We start from the raw sequence: 18,515 nt of genomic DNA on the forward strand, positions 1-18,515 counted from the left end.
ATGTAGGCACCCGATTTCACCTGATCCAGCTATCGATTTCACTGTGCTCCTCCGCTTCTCGTGCCAAACAACGGGTCGCTGTCGTACCTTTTCTTGGTGGGGTACGAGTCCGGTATCCCCATAACATGTGCAAGCCTTCGTCGCCCTCGGGATGCTCGGAACGTGGTGCAGCTCTGTCGTAACCTCATGGTTCATAAATCTCTTCCACGATGCATACACGATGCATACCAAAGATGCGGAATACCAGAGATCCGGAAGCCCAGAGCGTTTGCATTTTTTTAAAGAGTAAAAACTGATTGTGTTTATTCATACACTAAAGTACATCGATTGATTCAATTGAGTTGACGAAATCTTAACTAGGTTTCCTGCCTATTGGTGTTTACACTAGGGGATTGAACTTACAGTTCAAGCTTTTCTTTTGTTTGAAAGGGAAGAAAATAAATGTCTTCCTTGATGACAGCACAGAGTGGCTATGTAAGTGAAGCTTTTAGCTACTGTGAGGATATAACCCAAAATGAATGAAATTGATAGGAGAAGAATATTTACAAAAGCTTACTGTACTAACTACCCTAACTTAACCTAACTTATGCCTAATTTTACGTTGTATCGACACAAAAGCGCGTTCGCATGCATACACATCCCATCCTGCAGGAGACCCGACAAAACACACCATGCGCATTTTGTCTAATCCTCCACAAAACGAAGGATTCATAGCACGTTCAAGCGTCATCGTGTAGATACAGCTTTCACCTTAATAGCGAACTAGCGTACGAAAATAAGTTCCTCATACTTTCCGAATCCGAATTTGTACAGGTCTGTCGAAGTCGAACTAGGATATCCTAGATCTTTTCCATTAACATGGGAAAACCAGTTTGTGCATGCAGATCTGTGGTGGAGTACCGATTTGGCAAGTTCATTATTAATTTGAAAAACCTGTTTTGAATTGATTGTAACGATTTTAGAGTTGAATCTGAACATTTATGCCAAACGGTACATCCATAGGTTATCGATGGCAAAACAATCTGACTGTAAATAATCATTTTGTTTTCCAGTGACAAACTTGATTTGCGCTTGATGAGAGGGTATAGACTCTTTAACATCCAGGTTGCCTTTACTTTAATGTTTTGGACTTGATGTTTCAAGCAGAGCCGCTGATCAAAAACAACACCTAGGTTTCGTGCGGTGCTTGTCCTTGGAATGTTAGTGGCACCCATTTTAATATTTCCAGCCTTACGCTCTATTGTGGAAGTTCTGGTGCCCGTTCTGTATGGGACTACTAGGGTTTGAGTTTTGTTGAAGTTTATGTTGATTTTCCAGTCGTTCAGATACTTGATAAACGTGTCAAGGGCTCTCTGAAGTCCGGTACCAACGTGTCGTAAGGTCCTGCTTGAGCACAAGATGGCAATGTCATCCGCGTACAAGGCCAGATCCGTGCCTGACCTCAGTGAAGGAACATCGGCCGTGTAGCAATTTTACAACAGAGGACCGATAACACTCCCCTATGGTACACCCGCACAGGTTGAATATGAATCGGATTTATCCGAATTCACGTAAACAGCCAATGTTCGTCCACTGAAGTAGTTTTGGACCAAATGAAACAAGTAGGAAGGAAAACCCTGCAGTCTGAGTTTGTAAATGAGACCGTTATGCCAGACGCTATCGAACCCCTTCTCCACGTCTAGAAGGGCTATGCCTGTGAATTTCCCACTTGTTTTGGCATTGCTAACAATCTGCATCACTCGCTGTAACTGCATGGTTGCCGACCGCTGCCTCCTGAACCCAAACTGTACGTCAGGTAGGATGTTGTTAACAGACACGTGGGTCTCCAACCTCGTGTGAATTATCCTTTCGAATACTTTGTAAATGGAACTCAATAAAGAAATAGGAAGATGACTCGATCCCGAGCATGGGTCCTTTCCAGGTTTCAGCACTGGCACTACTTTAGCAAATTTCTACACTTTTGGAAAATATCCCAATTCAAGGCACCTGTAAAACACCCTAGTTAGCAAGATAGCAGTGCTGTAACTAATGTGTTTGAGCATAACATTGAATATGCCAGCCTGTCCCGGAGCCTTGTAGCTAACACTGTATTTAATGATTTTAAGAACTTCCCCGCAGGTGACACGGTCAATCTCTGTGGTATCCACAGGTACAGAACTTAACTCCCTGATGCTAGAATGAACAGCATCCTCAAACGGGCTTATGAGTGGATCACTAAGCCTGTAGGCTACGCGAAATGGGAAGCCAAAGTTTCAGCTTTTTCACTAGGAATGAAAGCAGAAGTAGAGGTGTTTTTAAGAATGGGGATGGGCTTCCTTTTATCTTTCAAAACCTTTGTCATATGCCAGAAGGGCCTCGAGCATTTTGGGAAGGTACGTACCCTGTTCGCAAACTGGTTGTTCCTAACTTCAAATTTTCTGGCCTCAACCAGTTTAGCTGCTTGTCGGAATGCAGAGTAGAAAGCCCTACCTCCTGTCCTTTGAAACCTTCGCCTGAAAGAGTTTTTAACGCTTATAAAACGCTTTGTCACCGCATCCAGTTCTAGAACTTTATCTCGGATGTGTACCAAGGGGACTGAGCGTATTTCGGCCTCCCTCATATAATCAACGATACTGGGGATTGCTGCATCGATATCCTCAATGGTAACGGGAGAGGGGGAGGCATCGATGTACTCCACCATGTGGTGTTCAAAACGAAGCCAGTCCGCTTCCCGTTAATTTTGCTGTTGTCGTCTGATTTGTGACCCCGAAGCACTGATGCCCATTGTCACCGGTAGGTGATCAGATGAAAGTCCCGTGATAGTGGTCGGAACATCAATGCGGTTGGATATATTTGTTAAAAATTTATCTATCGTAGAACTGGAGTTACCTGTGTGGTACGTCGGATGAAATGGAAAAGCCACGGTGTAGGACCCCACCTGTAAGTCCTCCCAGAATAGCCGCCCATTTTTGTTGGCGCGAACGTTGCCCCATTCCTGATGACGCGCGTTCAAATCTACAGCTATGATGAATCTAGCTGATCTACGTGTGAGGATACGGAGATCATGTTGCAGCATTTGTGTTGAGCCATCAGCGTGACGCCTGCTTCGGGCAGCAGACTGAGATGAAATCAATGTTGCCCTCGGCTGATGGCACTTGAATCCCTACTGCCTCAATAAGATGTGTGTCAGGTAGGGAGAGTGTTTTGAATGCTGAAGATCTATGGATAGCAATCAACACTCCTCCTTTAGTCTGATCCAAGCGGTCAAGGCGTAATACTGTATGCTCCGACAGAAAGAAGGATTTTTATGGTTTCAGATGCGTTTCTGTCAGCGCAAGCAAGTCGATAACCTCATTTCGGAAGAAATCTATTAGCTCCAATTGTTTAGGTACGACAGAGCAAGCATTCCATGTTGCGCACTTGATCATCTTAAAGATGGCTCGTGATTAATTCGACACTCTTCATAAGAATTTGATCTGGTGGGCACATCTTCGAGATGCGCTTAAATTCCACCCACAGGCAGACAATATCGCTGAACTGCGATTTTACTTCTTCTTCGCCCTCAGCATCAAGTCGAGATCGAAGATCATTCAGTTTGTCCTGTGCTGGTTGACGGTGGATCTTTCGTGGAGCTGGATGAGGCCCACTGGTGGAGATGATGGACTGTTGTCCAATGTCACGATGTTGAAGCAGCTCACCATGCTATGTCGTTTCCATCGTCACAACCTCTGAGAGCGGTTGTTGTTGATGCTGCTGCGTATGATGTTGATGTTGTCGCTGTTGCCGCTGGTTTCGTTGACCTCTTAACCGGCATTATCGCGCGATTTTTATGTGTATCTATCATTTTTCTCATTTTAACATTCAGCAAATTTTTCGTTCTGCCTCGCTCTTCAGGGTGTTGGTCTTGTTTTGTCTAATGTTTCATATGGCTCTTCTCTTTCCATCGTTAGAGAGAAACTCTTGCGTCTCGCTTTTCTGGGACTTGTCCAATTTCGCTTGCTACACCAATCGTTCACGCAAGCGTTCTCCTCTCGCCCGCTCTTTGTATCGTTGTACAGGTACTCCCCAATATACGCTATCAATGCGGACCGGAGGCAATAGCATATCTCGAATATTAGCGAAAGTCGAATTTCGAGGTTTTCAGTCAAATTATAGCTAATTTTCGTATAATTTTGCATGAAGTGTTAGGTTTTAGCCACTAAATTAGTTATTTGATCTAATTTATACAGAATTTTTCAATTTTATACCTTTTGAAATGGTTTTTAATATTCAACCAAAACAGAATTTATTTTGCATTTGACATTCGATTTCTAAAATTAGTACAATTTGTTCAAAGAACTGTCAAATTTAGAAAAAAAGCGTATAGCGAAATCGTGTATATCGAGTATGGCGTATATCGGGGAATACCTGTATAGTCACACGAGAAAGGCGCTGCTTCGCGTTCACATGAAAATGTGGTAGTGTGAAATCAAGTTTGCAAGCAGTAGGACACGTCGGTGTGTGTCCGTTTTTTTCTCTCGTGAAACCAGTACGGAAAAACTATTTGGTAAGTACAATTTTTAATAAAAGGTTATATCAATTGATATCAAACTGAATTGTATTGATAATTGTGATATAAAATCAATTTCGTTTTTTTGAAGAAATCGTAACACACGCACGAACGGAAGTGAGCACGGACCACGACAGAAGCAATATTCAATTGGTTGGTAAGTATTGTGCTTGACGTTAAATTGAACAGCTGTTGGAAAAATAGTTAATATTTCCTTCTATCCCTAGGAGTGCCGAAAACAGAAGAGGAGATGAAAGAAGGCAGGAACGATCCGATCCTCCAACGTGCTAGCGCCGGGTAGAGGAGAAGCGGCAAGAAGGTAGAGACGAACATCCAGCTCGCTAGTGCAGCACGTGGGAGCAGCAAGAGGGAGGCAAGCAGGACGCGTACACACCATTAGACGAAGGCAAAGCTGGAAAGGAAGAACGAGGAGAGAAGGCAGGCAAGACGGGTGCGTGTGTATCCCACACCGGTTTTAGGCAGTGTGAATTGTGTGAGTATGTAAATATGTATGTGCGAGTAAGAAGGTACAATAAAGAGCGTAAGCTTGTGCAGAATGGACAAATGAGAGTAAGAGTCTTTGTAGGGAGAATGGAGAGAATGAAAGAAATTGAACAATAATGTAGTATACAGAAACTATATGCATGATACACGCTGTCGCACCGTTGCAGGGACGTGCTCTTTAGTGCTGCTAATGAGCACGATTTGAGAACGTTTGAGCCCGTTTTTTCTCATACAAAATTTCAAAATGTCGCGCGATAATGTCGGTTGGGCTTCCCAACCGACATTATCGCGCGACATTTTAAAATTTTGTATGAGAAAAAACGGGCTCAAAACGTTCTCAAATCGTGCTCATTAGCAGCACTAAACAGCACGTCCCTGCAACCGTGCGACAGCGTGTATCATACATGTAGTTTCTGTATGCTACATTATTGTATAATTTCATTATTCTTTCCTTTCTCCCAAAACAAATTCAGACTCTCTCTCATTTTCCATTCCACACATTCGCTCTTTATTTTTATCTCTTTACTCGCACATACACTTTTCAATACTTACACAATTCATACTGCCGAAAACCGGTGCGGGATACACACGTACCCGTCTTGCCTGCATTCTCTCCTCGTTCTTCCTTTCCTACAGCTTTGCCTTCGTTGAATGGTGTGTACGCGTCCTGCTTGCCTCCCTCTTGCTGCTCCCACGTGCTGCACTAGCGAGCTGGATGTTCGTCTCTACCTTCCTGCCGCTTCTCCTCTACCAGGCGCTAGCACGTTGGAGGATCGGATCGTTCCTGCCTTCTTTCATCTCCTCTTCTGTTTTCGGCACTCCTAGGGATAGAAGGAAATATTAACTATTTTTCCAACAGCTGTTCAATTTAACGTCAAGCACAATACTTACCAACCAATTGAATATTGCTTCTGTCGTGGTCCGTGCTCACTTCCGTTCGTGCGTGTGTTACGATTTCTTCAAAAAAACGAAATTGATTTTATATCACAATTATCAATACAATTCAGTTTGATATCAATTGATATAACCTTTTATTAAAAATTGTACTTACCAAATAGTTTTTCCGTACTGGTTTCACGAGAGAAAAAAACGGACACACACCGACGTGTCCTACTGCTTGCAAACTTGATTTCACACTACCACATTTTCATGTGAACGCGAAGCAGCGCCTTTCTCGTGTGACTATACAGGTATTCCCCGATATACGCCATACTCGATATACACGATTTCGCTATACGCTTTTTTTCTAAATTTGACAGTTCTTTGAACAAATTGTACTAATTTAGAAATCGAATGTCAAATGCAAAATAAATTCCGTTTTGGTTGAATATTAAAACCATTTCAAAAGGTATAAAATTGAAAAATTCTGTATAAATTAGATCAAATAACTAATTTAGTGGCTAAAACCTAACACTTCATGCAAAATTATACGAAAATTAGCTATAATTTGACTGAAAACCTCGAAATTCGACTTTCGCTAATATTCGAGATATGCTATTGCCTCCGGTCCGCATTAATAGCGTATATTGGGGAGTACCTGTACAATGATACAAAGAGCGGGCGAGAGGAGAACGCTTGCGTGAACGATTGGTGTAGCAAGCGAAATTGGACAAGTCCCAGAAAAGCGAGATGCAAGAGTTTCTCTCTAACGATGGAAAGAGAAGAGCCATATGAAACATTAGGATGTTTGGTGTGACACAGCCAAGTTGCGAGCAAAACCAGACCAACACCCAAAAGAGCGAGGCAGAACGAAAAATTTGCTGAATATTAGAATGAGAAAAATGATAGATACACATAAAAATCGCGCGATAATGCCGGTTGGGTTGTGGATGCTGGGGCGGTTGCAGCTGATGTTGCTGCTGCTGCGGCCGTTGCTGCTGCTGCTGCTGCGGCTGTAGCTGCTGCTGCTGCTGCGGCTGTAGCTGCTGCTGCTGCTGCGGCCGTTGTTGCTGCTGATGCGGCTGTAGCTGCTGCTGCTGCTGCGGCCGTTGCTGCTGCTGCTGCGGCCGTTGCTGCTGCTGCTGCGGCCGTTGCTGCTGCTGCTGGAATTTTTGCTGCGGCTGCAGATGTGTCTGGGGCCGATTGACCTGTTGCTGCCGGTTCGGACAACCAGGACAGGAGCAAAAATGCTGGCCTGTAGGACGGTGGTTTTGTCCAACCCAGTTTAACGGTTGTTCCCATGACGATCTGGTTGGAATTGGCGCAGGAATACGGCGCTTTGGTATTGGCGCCGTCAAGTTGCGTTTTTGCAGATAAAGTATTCTGGTTGACCAATTTCTATTATAAGGACTGTGGTTTCCCTGACAGTTTGCACATGTTTTTTCACCACCCAGTTCTTTATCACACTCAGTGGCGGATTAAGGGTATCGGGGGCCCTAGGCGGAAAGACGAGTTGAGGCCTCCTGTAAATGGTAAATGTTGTTGGGGCAGGGGGAAGGGGGGGGGTGTAGCGGCACTAAACTTGCTGTTGGGATATTGAACAGTAATTGAAATGCCGTCGGAGTCCCCTTCGATCATCAGTCACAGGTTCTAAATTTTTTGCTGGCGTGGGGGTGGGGGGGGGGGGGTGTGCAAATGATTCGCCAGCCTCGGGGCCCCAACAGCCATCCTTCCGGCGGCCCTTGTCGCTAGTACTCTGTCCATACGGCATACTATAGAATGGTGCTCTACAGGGCCCCTCAATCGGCGGGGCCCCAGACGAGCGCCTAGTCCACCTACCGTTAGATCCGCCACTGATCACACTGACGGGTCCGGTGGTTTCCAGCGCATTTCGCACAACGTGGCGCCATGGCGTAATGTTTAAGGCATGTCCGAAGTGCAGGCAATTTAGGCATTGCATCAACTCAGATTTTTTGGGCTGGAATCGCTCCCATTTTACATTTGTGTAGTTTAAGTGGGAGATTTTTTGTAGCTCCTCAAGAGATGTAGCGCCTTTTGGGAAGGAAACAACAAATAGTTTGGATGATAAGCCACGACTTTCATCCACTTTCAGCTCACTTACTTGCGATGGCAATAGTTCTAGGTTCCGTAGCATTTCGGAAACATGGTCCTAAGAACCAAATCTTCCTTCAATCAAGTCCTTTCAGCACAACTTGATAGGGTTTGTCTGCCTTAAAGTCATGAGAATAATATTCCCGTTGAAATTTGGACAGCTCCAATTTGATCGCCTGATGATCGGCTCTAGTGGCACATTTAATGCGGCAGGTGTTTCCTGTCGTGAAGCTGAAGGATGTTCCCTTCTGTGTAGCCGAACAAAGAGAAGTATAATTTTCTTCATTTAATCCAGACACCACAATGGGTGGGATTTTCTCTTTGCGAGTGATTTGTTCTCCCGCAGTATTTGGCGCATCAACATCATCCATTGCTGTATTAACAGTTCCGTCGTCGGCAAAAGCCGGCGTAATAATCACCGCACCCTTCTTCTTCCAATTCAGGGGTGTAGCTTCCAGCAGCTCTCCTTCACGCTTCCTCGCAGACATGGCTGCACTCTCCTCGTTCGCCCTCGAGAGAGAAAGAGATTTTTCTCAATTTTTTTTTTGAGTATTTTTCAAAAGTCCGTTTTTCCATACAAACGCATGCTTTTTAATTGAACTGTCAGCCAACTAAAAGCTTGCCAACAAGAACCGTTCATTTATTGAATTCTAACTGTAAATTATGAATTGAACGTTTGATTTCAATTGCATTTATGTGTTCATGTATGTTTTTAATGTCAAATGGAATATTGCATAAATTCTTGGCAGGAACCTACAACGCTCATTAGGTTACTGCTTACATTATATGTACTTGTTCCTACAATGCGTCAATAAATAAGTATAACAATCATTTAGTACGTGCAAAACTCAAAAAGATAGATAAGAGTGTTGCCAAACGCCGTAGCCATGAATGTATTCAATAATAATAGCCAATGCGCGCATCATCCAACAAAAAGCGAACATTATAGTGCTTTTAAATCATATGCAGTCATGAAGCTATCCTGATAACACACAATCTTCGTGTTTTAGTCTATTTAAAACATCAAATTCTTAAAAAAAAACTTTCGATACTGGTTAATTTTGATGGAAATCTGTCAAAAAATTTGTTTTATTTAAACAGTTTCAATATAGTGCACTGTCCTATCCTATACTTAATCGATCTTGATATTGGTTTCCCAGAGAAGCTCTTACGATTACTTTATATATTAATACTATCGTATAAGGTAAATGTAAGAAATCGGTCAAATATTGTTTAAATCGGTTTAATATAAAAAAAAAACATGGGGTACTGCATTAAATAAGCTAAAAAAGTCAGCTGTTGTATCCATACTTATCTGTAAGGTTTTGAATATTTTAACTTTTTTTTCAATATTTTATATTAATAAGCAATACGGCCGAAAGGAACGGTCCTTCGGAATATTTTTTTAAACACATAAATACAAGCCTAAGAAATAAAAAGAAACTGCAATGAGTCTGTAAACACACATCCGAAAAAAGAGCATATTCGAAAGAAAGTTGCGGAAAGAAGCCGGACAAAAGCGAAGTTACCTCTTGGCATTAGACTCTGTTATTGTAGTGAGATGTCGCAAGGATGGTGAAGAAAGGTTTGAAACATATTATCAGAATGATTTCCTTTATTTTTTTATTTTCTCAGTTTACGATTTCGTTGACTAAGACGAGAATCGAACAAAGCATCTTATCCAAAGAACAATATTGTAAGAGCACAGTCCTACTTTTTTCCGTTAGTACATGTTTTTACCGGTATGTCCAAAAAGTTTCTGGTTTCTGCGAAACGGAAAGACACATTACTTTCGATAAAGCTCATATAAGAATATAGAGGGATGGACTCTTATAATCTCTTTTTTTTGTACTACGAATGGTTTGCTAAACTAAACAAAACTTGTTATTCAAGGGTCCACAGGGGAAGGCGAAAATTGTGTTATTGAATTGGACAGAGTAGCTTACACCATCTGACGTGTGAGCAAGTGGTAGACAGCGGTGTCTATTCAAAACGACTATTGTTATAAACAAGTGGACAGTTGTTTATTATGCTGGTAAACCCTGTATTGTTGCCAAAAATAAATGGCGAAACTTGCGGGACACATTCGCCCGCAAAGTAGCTGAAATAAATCAGCCATCTGGGTTGGGATACAAGCATGTCCGATGGAAGTTTTACGAACAGATGAGTTTCCTCAAAGACATGCTTGCGTCCCGACCCAGAGTTGGGAATCTCGAGTCATCTTGGCAAGGTAGTATCTGTTTCCTCTATTTTATTCTATTTTATGATATTCTATTTCTCTTTCTCATCCTCATACAAACAGATGAAAGTATCGAATATTTGAAAGAGAGCGATGATCTTCTAGATCATTTGGACCCGGTAACAAATAAACAGAGAGCAACAGAAAACAACAAAAAGCGGAAACAGGATGATCGAGTGCTGCAGGACATTATTAATGTGGAGAAGGAGCGCAACGAACTTTTAAAACAAAAAAAAAAAACAACAAAAACAACAAATGCTCCAAGTACCACGTAATGATGAGTGTTGTTACACTCCTTGATGCATTGCCAGATCTAAATGATCAGTTGGAAGCAAGTGAGGAGATCTTGGAATTCGCTTACCAAGTAATAAAATCAAAGCGAAGTAAAAAAAACAAACGGAGAAAATTAAAAAAAATAGCTTGAGTGAGAACACAACAGTCTACATGTTGATACCAATCGTCTCGATGAATAGACAACACAGTACCATGCTGAGCGTGTTAGTCTGTGTTATCAATTCAAAGAGACGATTGTTATAAACATGTGGACAGTTGTTATTACAGTTGTTAGTTGTTATATTAGTGTTACTGTACTAGTTACAATAATTTAATTATTGTGACTGAAATTGAATTTGTGATATGAATAAAAAGAACTTGTTATGAATTGTCTAAATATATGATCTTTCATTTTATTTCCTTAACATTTTTCGAATATTAAATTGGCAATGAGCACCCTGACTAAAAACGGTTGGTATTGGCTGGTATCATTGAATCCGTTCCTAGCGGGAACGTACGGCGTTCTCATGAAATTCTTGGAACATATTTCTTTAGCCCGGTCCTACAACGCCGCGGTATATAACTGTAGCAACCATCTAATACGTTAGGAAAATGAGTGTAAGGACGTACACCGCCGCTACGAACGGATTCAATAATACCAGCCATTGTCTTTTTTATCATGATAATCCTTGGCAACGTATGTTTTTACTTCAGCGAATATGTACTTCATCGAACATTATTGATAAATTCGATCAAAAAAATAATTTTTGACGACATTTCAAATATCTGTAGCCTCTTGACATGGATTGTTGTTTGCCTTGTTCCTGTTGGCGTTGGATTGTGGGTTAGTGTTATTCATAAATTCCATGCTTTCTCTAAAATCTATGCACATGTTATGCAACAGGCATGCTGTTTTGACGATTATTGAGACGTGTTCTGGAGTTATCTGGAGTTCTTGCTTGAGGAAACGCCATTTTGCCACCAACAAACCAAAGGTGCATTCAACGCAGCGTATTGCCATACTCAGCAGATGGTTTAAGTAATTTTTTGCCGGATCTTCACTATCCGGAAAAGACCGCAGTAAGAAAGGTTTTAGTGGATAACCCTGATCGCCTATAAACATGTGAGGCATTCTTTGGGTAGTACCAGGCAGTGGTTTAGGAGGAGGGATATTGCGCCGATTTGAACGAATGAACTCAAACAATGATTTATTTATTTATTTATTTCCTACACAACCGACGGACCATCATGTCTAATCGGCAACCTTATAATTAAATTAAGATATATATATAACAATGATCATTTATAACATATAAAAAGACCTCTAGCTATAAGCTAACAATAAATGTGACGTAGACACAATTTCTCCTTGAACGTAGATGTAGACATACTAAAATCGAACAAATCTAACACTTCATTGAACTCGAGAGACATACGTATAATGGGATGTCCCTGGCTATGGTTGTTGCGGGTACACGGTACACGGAGATGGAAATTGGATCTAAGAATCCGACAGGAAGCGAACAAATTGATGCTGGCTAGTAATGCCGGGGAATCGATCTCTCCGTTAAGGAGCCGGAATATGAAAAGGCATTGGGCGTTTTTACGTCGAGAGCAGAATGTTTCAAGTCCGAGAAGCAGACACCACTGATGGTAGGAGGGCCGAGCATGGTGGGATTGCCATGGAAGGAGTCGAACTGCGTACCTGGTGAGTCTCCGTTGAATGGCTTCGAGGCGATTGATGTCACCAACGCCAAGCGGGCACCAGATCGGGTAGCAGTACTCCAGGCACGACCTTACGATGGCACAGAAGATCGATTTGACGCATATGGGATCGGTAAACTCGCTACAGGTCCGCGTAATTAGACCGAGTAGCTGATTTCCCTTCGCAACAACGCTATCAATGTGTGGGCGAAATGACATCTTCTGATCGAGTAGCACCCCCAGATCACGGATACATGTCGTGCGAGCCAAAGCCGTGTTGAGCATAGTGTATGTAAACGAGATAGGGTAACGGGCTCTGCTGAATGATATACACTGGCATTTATCAGCACACACTTGGAGCGCGTTTCTGCTGCATCAGCTGTCGAGATTCTCAAGGATCATTTGAAGGCGTACACAGTCACTGTCGTTTCTAACTGGAGCGAATATTTTTACGTCTTCGGCATACATTGGCCTGGCGGTAAAACGAAAGATAGATCATTTACATAGATGAGGAAGAGTAGCGGTCCCAAGTTACTCCCTTGAGGCACTCCGGAGGAGCTGGTGAAGGAGTGAGAGCGATGAGATCCTATGCTTATGTAGTACGAACGACCAGTTAAGTATGAACGCAGCCAGGTGATGTGCCAGTCCAGGAAACCGAGTTTTATTAGCTTCGAGAGTAGAATATCATGAGAGATACTATCAAACGCAGCCCAGAAGTCGATATATACTGCATCAACTTGAGTACCACGATCCATGTTGTCGAAGCAGAAACCAACAAATTCAGCAAGATTTGTGGTGAAAGATATCCTTTGGAGAAATCCATGCTGACTAGGGCTCATATAGTTTTGAACTGCTGTGAGTAGCGGATTGTATAGAATGAGCTCAAACTCCTTTGCACAAGCGCATAGGGAAACAATGCCACGATAATTACTAGCATGAAGTCGACTGCCCTTCTTATGGATAGGAACCATTCGCGCGTGTTTACAGGACGCAGGATACGTGCCACGCATAAGGGAATCATTAAATATTTTGGCAAGAATGGGTGCGAGTGATTGACGACAGTGCTTCAAAATGTATGCGGGAATATTGTGAGGTCCAGATGATGTAGATGGTTTTATATCGCTGAGTGTGCGCGCAACTAGTGCTTCGTCAATTGTGGGTAAAATAAAATCGATAGCATCCGATGGAGTGTTGCAAGTGGCCTCTGCTAGAGTGTTAGGGTTGTGAACAGGAAGGGTGAATGCATTAGCGAAACGATTGGCGAAAGTGTTGCAAATATCGGATGTATCGATACTAGTTTGGCCATTGTAGCTCATTGACGGAGGGATACTACTTATATTGCGCCGTTTGTTCCAGAAGCTCCAGAACCGTATCGGCTTAGAAAACAATTGCCTTTCAGTACGGCGAATGAAGGAGCGGTAGAGCACACGATTTTGTCAACGACAATTGATAAAAATTCTCCTATGCAGCGATGATCTCGTTCTACTGTAATCCGCGTACGCTTTAGATTTTATTTTTTTCAACCGTCTTAAAGATGCATTAGACCAATCGGGGCCAGACTTTCGTTGAGCAACAGGAACGCAGGAATTAATCGCTGAGCGCATAAAAACGTCAAGAAATCGGTGGCTTCGTCGATAGTGGCAAAGTTGGAGCAGTCAAAATTGCGGTCAAACGACACAATAAGAGAATTCATATGTTTAACATTCCTTTTGAAGAAATTTCTAATGACTGTACTGCGAGTGTGACTGTTGGTGGTGTGGGATAATTGTGCGGGATAATAAATCACCATATATAATGAAGGATGATGAAAGTCCTCACTGAGAAGTGGAATACTACAGTGTGTTACGTATGGGAGGGAGTTCACTAGAGCCGAAGTAGCATTCACAGAGTACAGAGGTGTGATTGAGTCGCACAAAATATTGGTTGCGGCTAGGTTTACGAAGACCAGATCCAATTGACGCCCAGATTGATTTGCAATACCACTCAACTGAAATAAACCACAACTATGCAATCCATCAACGAAATCAGTATTAGCCACAGGCCACATAATCTTACCCTTTTTCCACTAGCAGTAACTATCAATAACTAAGAGCAAATTTATTTAAACTAAAAGTTAACTTTAGCGTGTTAGGCTTTATTCATAGGCTGCTTTATGTTGTTGTCGTTTTGTTTATCTTCAAATGTCAAACACACTAAAAAAATCGCAATGCGAATCGGAAGAGCGTTAACACGGCATGCGATTCGCACGTGCGATAAAATCGCATCCGTTGAAGCGTTGCCACGGGCCTTAGGCTGCTAGAGCGTATCACGTCAATAATTTCAAAGGAATATACACAATTGCGCCCAGCTATAAAAGCGCATGAAATATTGAGTGCTACATTACGATTCGTAATCAGTGAAGGGACAGACAGCGAATTAAAATTTCCGACCAATATTTCCCAACCATCGTCCATTTTGGAGACGCAATAATAAAAGTTTTAAAAAACTTTATCAATGTATGTAGTATTTTACTTTATTTCGACTATTTTTTAAGATATCATCTTGTTCTATAGGCAAAGTTCTTTCTTCTACTGAAACGTAAAACGTGATTTTTTAACTCGTCGTCTACTGCACTACTTTATTGCTCAAAATCGTACAACGTAGCAAAGTAAATTTTCGCGGCAGATAATTTAAAAATTTCACGTACGCTTTCCTATGCTTTCTGACTTCATCTCATGGCGCTCGCGCGATGGCCGTTTTTCAATTCGCGCGGCGATGTTTTTTCTGCTCCCTCTGGTAACGGCAAATCAGCGACGTGATGTAGGGGGATTAGGGAGCTATTTAAATGGAGCATGCATACACGCCACATCTTATTACAAAAAAACTTATAGACGGGAAGCTGAATCTTCCTCCTTATGAAAAACTGGACGATAGTACAACGCCGTTACTGTACGTTTTTGTAGGTGACGAAGCTTTTCCGATTACGTAAAAAAATAAACCTTTTAATAAGCGACAGTTTAATTTCCAAAGAAAAAAATTCATCTATCGCCCAGCTCGAGCTCGTCGAATTGTTGAAAACGTATTTGAGATACTAGCTTCAAGGGTTCAAATATTGCACTGTCCTATTATGTTAAGAAACATAGAAAATATTGGGGCTCTTTCCGTTTTAAGTTCGTAGGCTGAAATTTCAGTCTGCCAGCTGTTTGCATTGTATAGCAGTTTTTGAGCAGCTACCTAAGGGGGTATAATACACAGGTGGGCTTATCCCAAGGTGTATGTATTTAAAAGACTGACTTTTATCGCTTCTACTTCTGAATAAAGATTTTAAGAATATTTTGTGTATTCGGCAAGCTACCAGCGCCTGTTTGAGCAAAAGTTTTCAACCGCACTGTCCAAAAAGACGTTCAAATTTGATCATAAAAAGGATGCTATGAGACCTCCTGGACTACATTCACTTTGATTCTAGATTCCACCACCTAATCTCTTTAATGCACCTTGGGATGAATGAAAATACCACCTTGTTTTTGATGAGCGGGCAATCTCAGTTGCGCTAGCGGCTTGTTGCTTCGCAACGGATAAAAACATTGATGAGCGCTCACTCGCGTAATACCAATCAATGGGAAAGTATCGCTGTTTCGTTAAATAAACCAGCTTTATTTAAAAAGTGTATTTCTTGTGTTTCCTGCGTTGAATAGTTGCTGAGTTGATTGGCAGGATGAGACAGTTCGAGGAACATATTTCTCTTAATTACTGAACTGGAGTGTTGCTGTTTTGTTTCTTTTTCTTACTGTTTGATAATATTTCAATTTAGTTCACTTTTATTTTATCTTTAAAATTCACAATTGCTCTTTGCCTGAACCGCGTGCTTCGCTTTTTTATCTATATCTACGTCTAACGCACACATAAATTCTTCTCGTTATCGGTCTGACGCGTACACCTGTCCTATCGATCTTCCTGCCGTAGCATCCAGCGAGGATGATCGATGTGCGTCTATAGCAGTCGGTGCACTACTCACTGATTACATCTAACACTTACTTTTAGTGAGTTCTAGTGTTGGGTAAAGTGCTACTGTGCGCACAGCACATCATACTGTGCGCACAGCACAGCACAGTGCTTGAATTGCGCATTGTGCTAGCACTTTTCGCACAATGCGCACACTTTGCACAGTGCGCTCTCTTAGCACACTTTTCGCACAGTGCGCACTTTTCACACAGTACGCTCTCTGAATACACTGCAAGGCAAGGCACACACTGCATGCAGACTTACTGAAAGAACGCACTGTGCTAGGACAACGCACTGTGCTGAGAGAGCGCACTGTGCTGAGTGAGCGCACTGTGCTGAGAGAGCGCATTGTGCTGAGAGAGCGCACTGTGCTGAGAGAGCGCACTGTGCGAAGAGTGCGCACTGTGCGAAGTGTGCGCATTGTGCGAAAAGTGCTAGCACTGTGCTCAGAGAGCGCACTGTGCGAAAGTGCAGGCACTGTGCTAGCACAGCCGCACTGTGCTGAGAGAGCGCACTGTGCGAAAGTGCTAGCACAGCCGCACTGTGCTCAAAGAGCGCACTGTGCGTAAGTGCTAGCACTGTGCTAGCACTTCCGCAGTGGTTCAAAGTGCGCACTGTGTGCACAGTGCGCACAGCACACTTAGGACAAAGTGCGTGTGCGCACAGCACACTGAATTGTGCTACTTTATCCAACACTAGTGAGTTCCTTTTTTTTCTTACTTATTCATCTTACTTAATCCACCTTCGCGTTTTAAGTAAATTAATTCAATCTGATTAAAACATGTTAAAAGTAGAAACTTTTGATGAATTAAGAGAATTTGAATTTATAAAAAAAAAAGATTTACTTTATTGAACAAAATGATCATTTTATTAATTCCACATACCATAGCATCCGTATTCAGTATTTTCTGAAGGTTTCTCCAATGTTTGAAACACAAGCTCCATTACTTTGTTTAGATGTTTCTCGTTTGTTTATCGCCACAACTGCGTTATCATGATCCGTGTTGCGATATTTTCTATCTCATCGTTGTCCTGAATCTGCAAAAAAGTTTTAACAAAATGTTGAATATTTATTGATGTGTTCTAAATTATTGAAAATAATATATTTTGAATACCTCTTAAGTATCTTTGTCATCGCTGCTCATAGAAGAATGATGAATAGCACTATGACTGGATTTTAAAAACATCATCTGCTCAGAATACCACCATCGTGGCTGATGCCCATTTTTGGTTCCAGCTCCACTCCTCTATGTTTTTTTGCACTCTAGCATGTGCGGCACTGAATGAATTTTTCAAATGGGCAATTTTCTTTTGAACATTGGAATTGTAGTATCCGGAATGTGCTGCTGCATAACGTGCTGCAATTTTTTATAAACTCTGTCACGAAAATGAGCATTGCTGAAGCATGGATTATTTTTGTCCCAAATACACGGTACAATTTTTAGGCCTTCAATTAAATCAAACACTAACTAAATTATAATTCGCCGGCATTTTAAGAGATCAATAGTCACCTTCTTGAATGTCCGACTGCACAGCACAAAACTTGGTTGCTGAATATGCCTTGACCTGATGGAACATACGGTATCTTACATTATTTCATTGTACTAAGAAAAGCCGTAGTGTTCCAATACAGCCAACAGTCCAGGGGACGATAGCCTTTTAATGTATTATAATATATGAAATACAATTAATAAAACACAATTTACTCAGGTAAATTTTGGCTTTGTCGTTCGACTGCATTACATACGTTCATTTTCTTTGATAAAAACATGACTCTATTAACATCAGCCCAACATCGAATAAAAGAAAAAAAACAAATTGGTTTCAATACCGGTTGCCGATCAATGGTACAAAAAGCCGTTTATACGTTGACAATGGGTGTTCTACAAAAAAACCTGCGTGTGGTTCGATCACACTGAATTACAAAATATGTACAGTCTGTACTCTTTGCTTGAACTTCGATTCCATGCCTTTTTTTGAATATGTGCTTTAAGTTGGCAAGGTTTTCTATACAATACAAATCCAAATCAAAATCTGAATATTTTTTCAACAGATCATGATATTTTTGTGAAGGTTTTAAAAACCATACAAACTCGTGCTTTTTAATTCAAGTGCTAGTCAACTATCGAATGTTCAACAATTGAATTCTGACTGTATTTGGTACATCAATAATCATATGAATGATCAAATTAAAATATTAATGTTTTAGACAATCTTTTACGATCAGCTCTAGTAAAATGTTATTATTAGGATGCTATTTTTGAAGATATATATGGAACCAGAATTGAAAACATT

The 18,515-nt window shown here is 41.5% G+C and overlaps 1 protein-coding gene and 2 long non-coding RNA genes across 3 annotated transcripts in view; 1 reads left to right on the top strand and 2 right to left on the bottom strand.

The window, feature by feature from the left end:
- The first annotated feature begins 4,338 nt into the window (after positions 1-4,338).
- Positions 4,339-4,842, top strand: LOC121599144. The gene is made up of 3 exons (XR_006005643.1): positions 4,339-4,525; positions 4,620-4,685; positions 4,756-4,842. It is a non-coding gene; the product is annotated as an uncharacterized LOC121599144 (long non-coding RNA).
- Positions 4,843-5,823: 981 nt separating this feature from the next.
- LOC121599126 lies at positions 5,824-6,270 on the bottom strand. The gene is made up of 3 exons (XR_006005640.1): positions 6,084-6,270; positions 5,924-5,989; positions 5,824-5,853 (listed from the first exon to the last, which is right to left on the bottom strand). It is a non-coding gene; the product is annotated as an uncharacterized LOC121599126 (long non-coding RNA).
- A 10,487-nt stretch (positions 6,271-16,757) lies between these two features.
- LOC121596202 (uncharacterized Golgi apparatus membrane protein-like protein CG5021) overlaps positions 16,758-18,515 on the bottom strand; it is a 67,142-nt gene continuing 65,384 nt past the window's right edge. The window contains exon 4 of the mRNA XM_041920952.1: positions 16,758-17,258. Within this exon, the coding sequence (XP_041776886.1) occupies positions 17,193-17,258 (66 nt within the window). The 3' untranslated portion in view covers positions 16,758-17,192. The remainder of the gene's footprint in view (positions 17,259-18,515) is intronic.

Source organism: Anopheles merus, chromosome X (genome assembly GCF_017562075.2).
Source record: "Anopheles merus strain MAF chromosome X, AmerM5.1, whole genome shotgun sequence".
Lineage (NCBI taxonomy): Eukaryota > Metazoa > Arthropoda > Insecta > Diptera > Culicidae > Anopheles > Anopheles merus.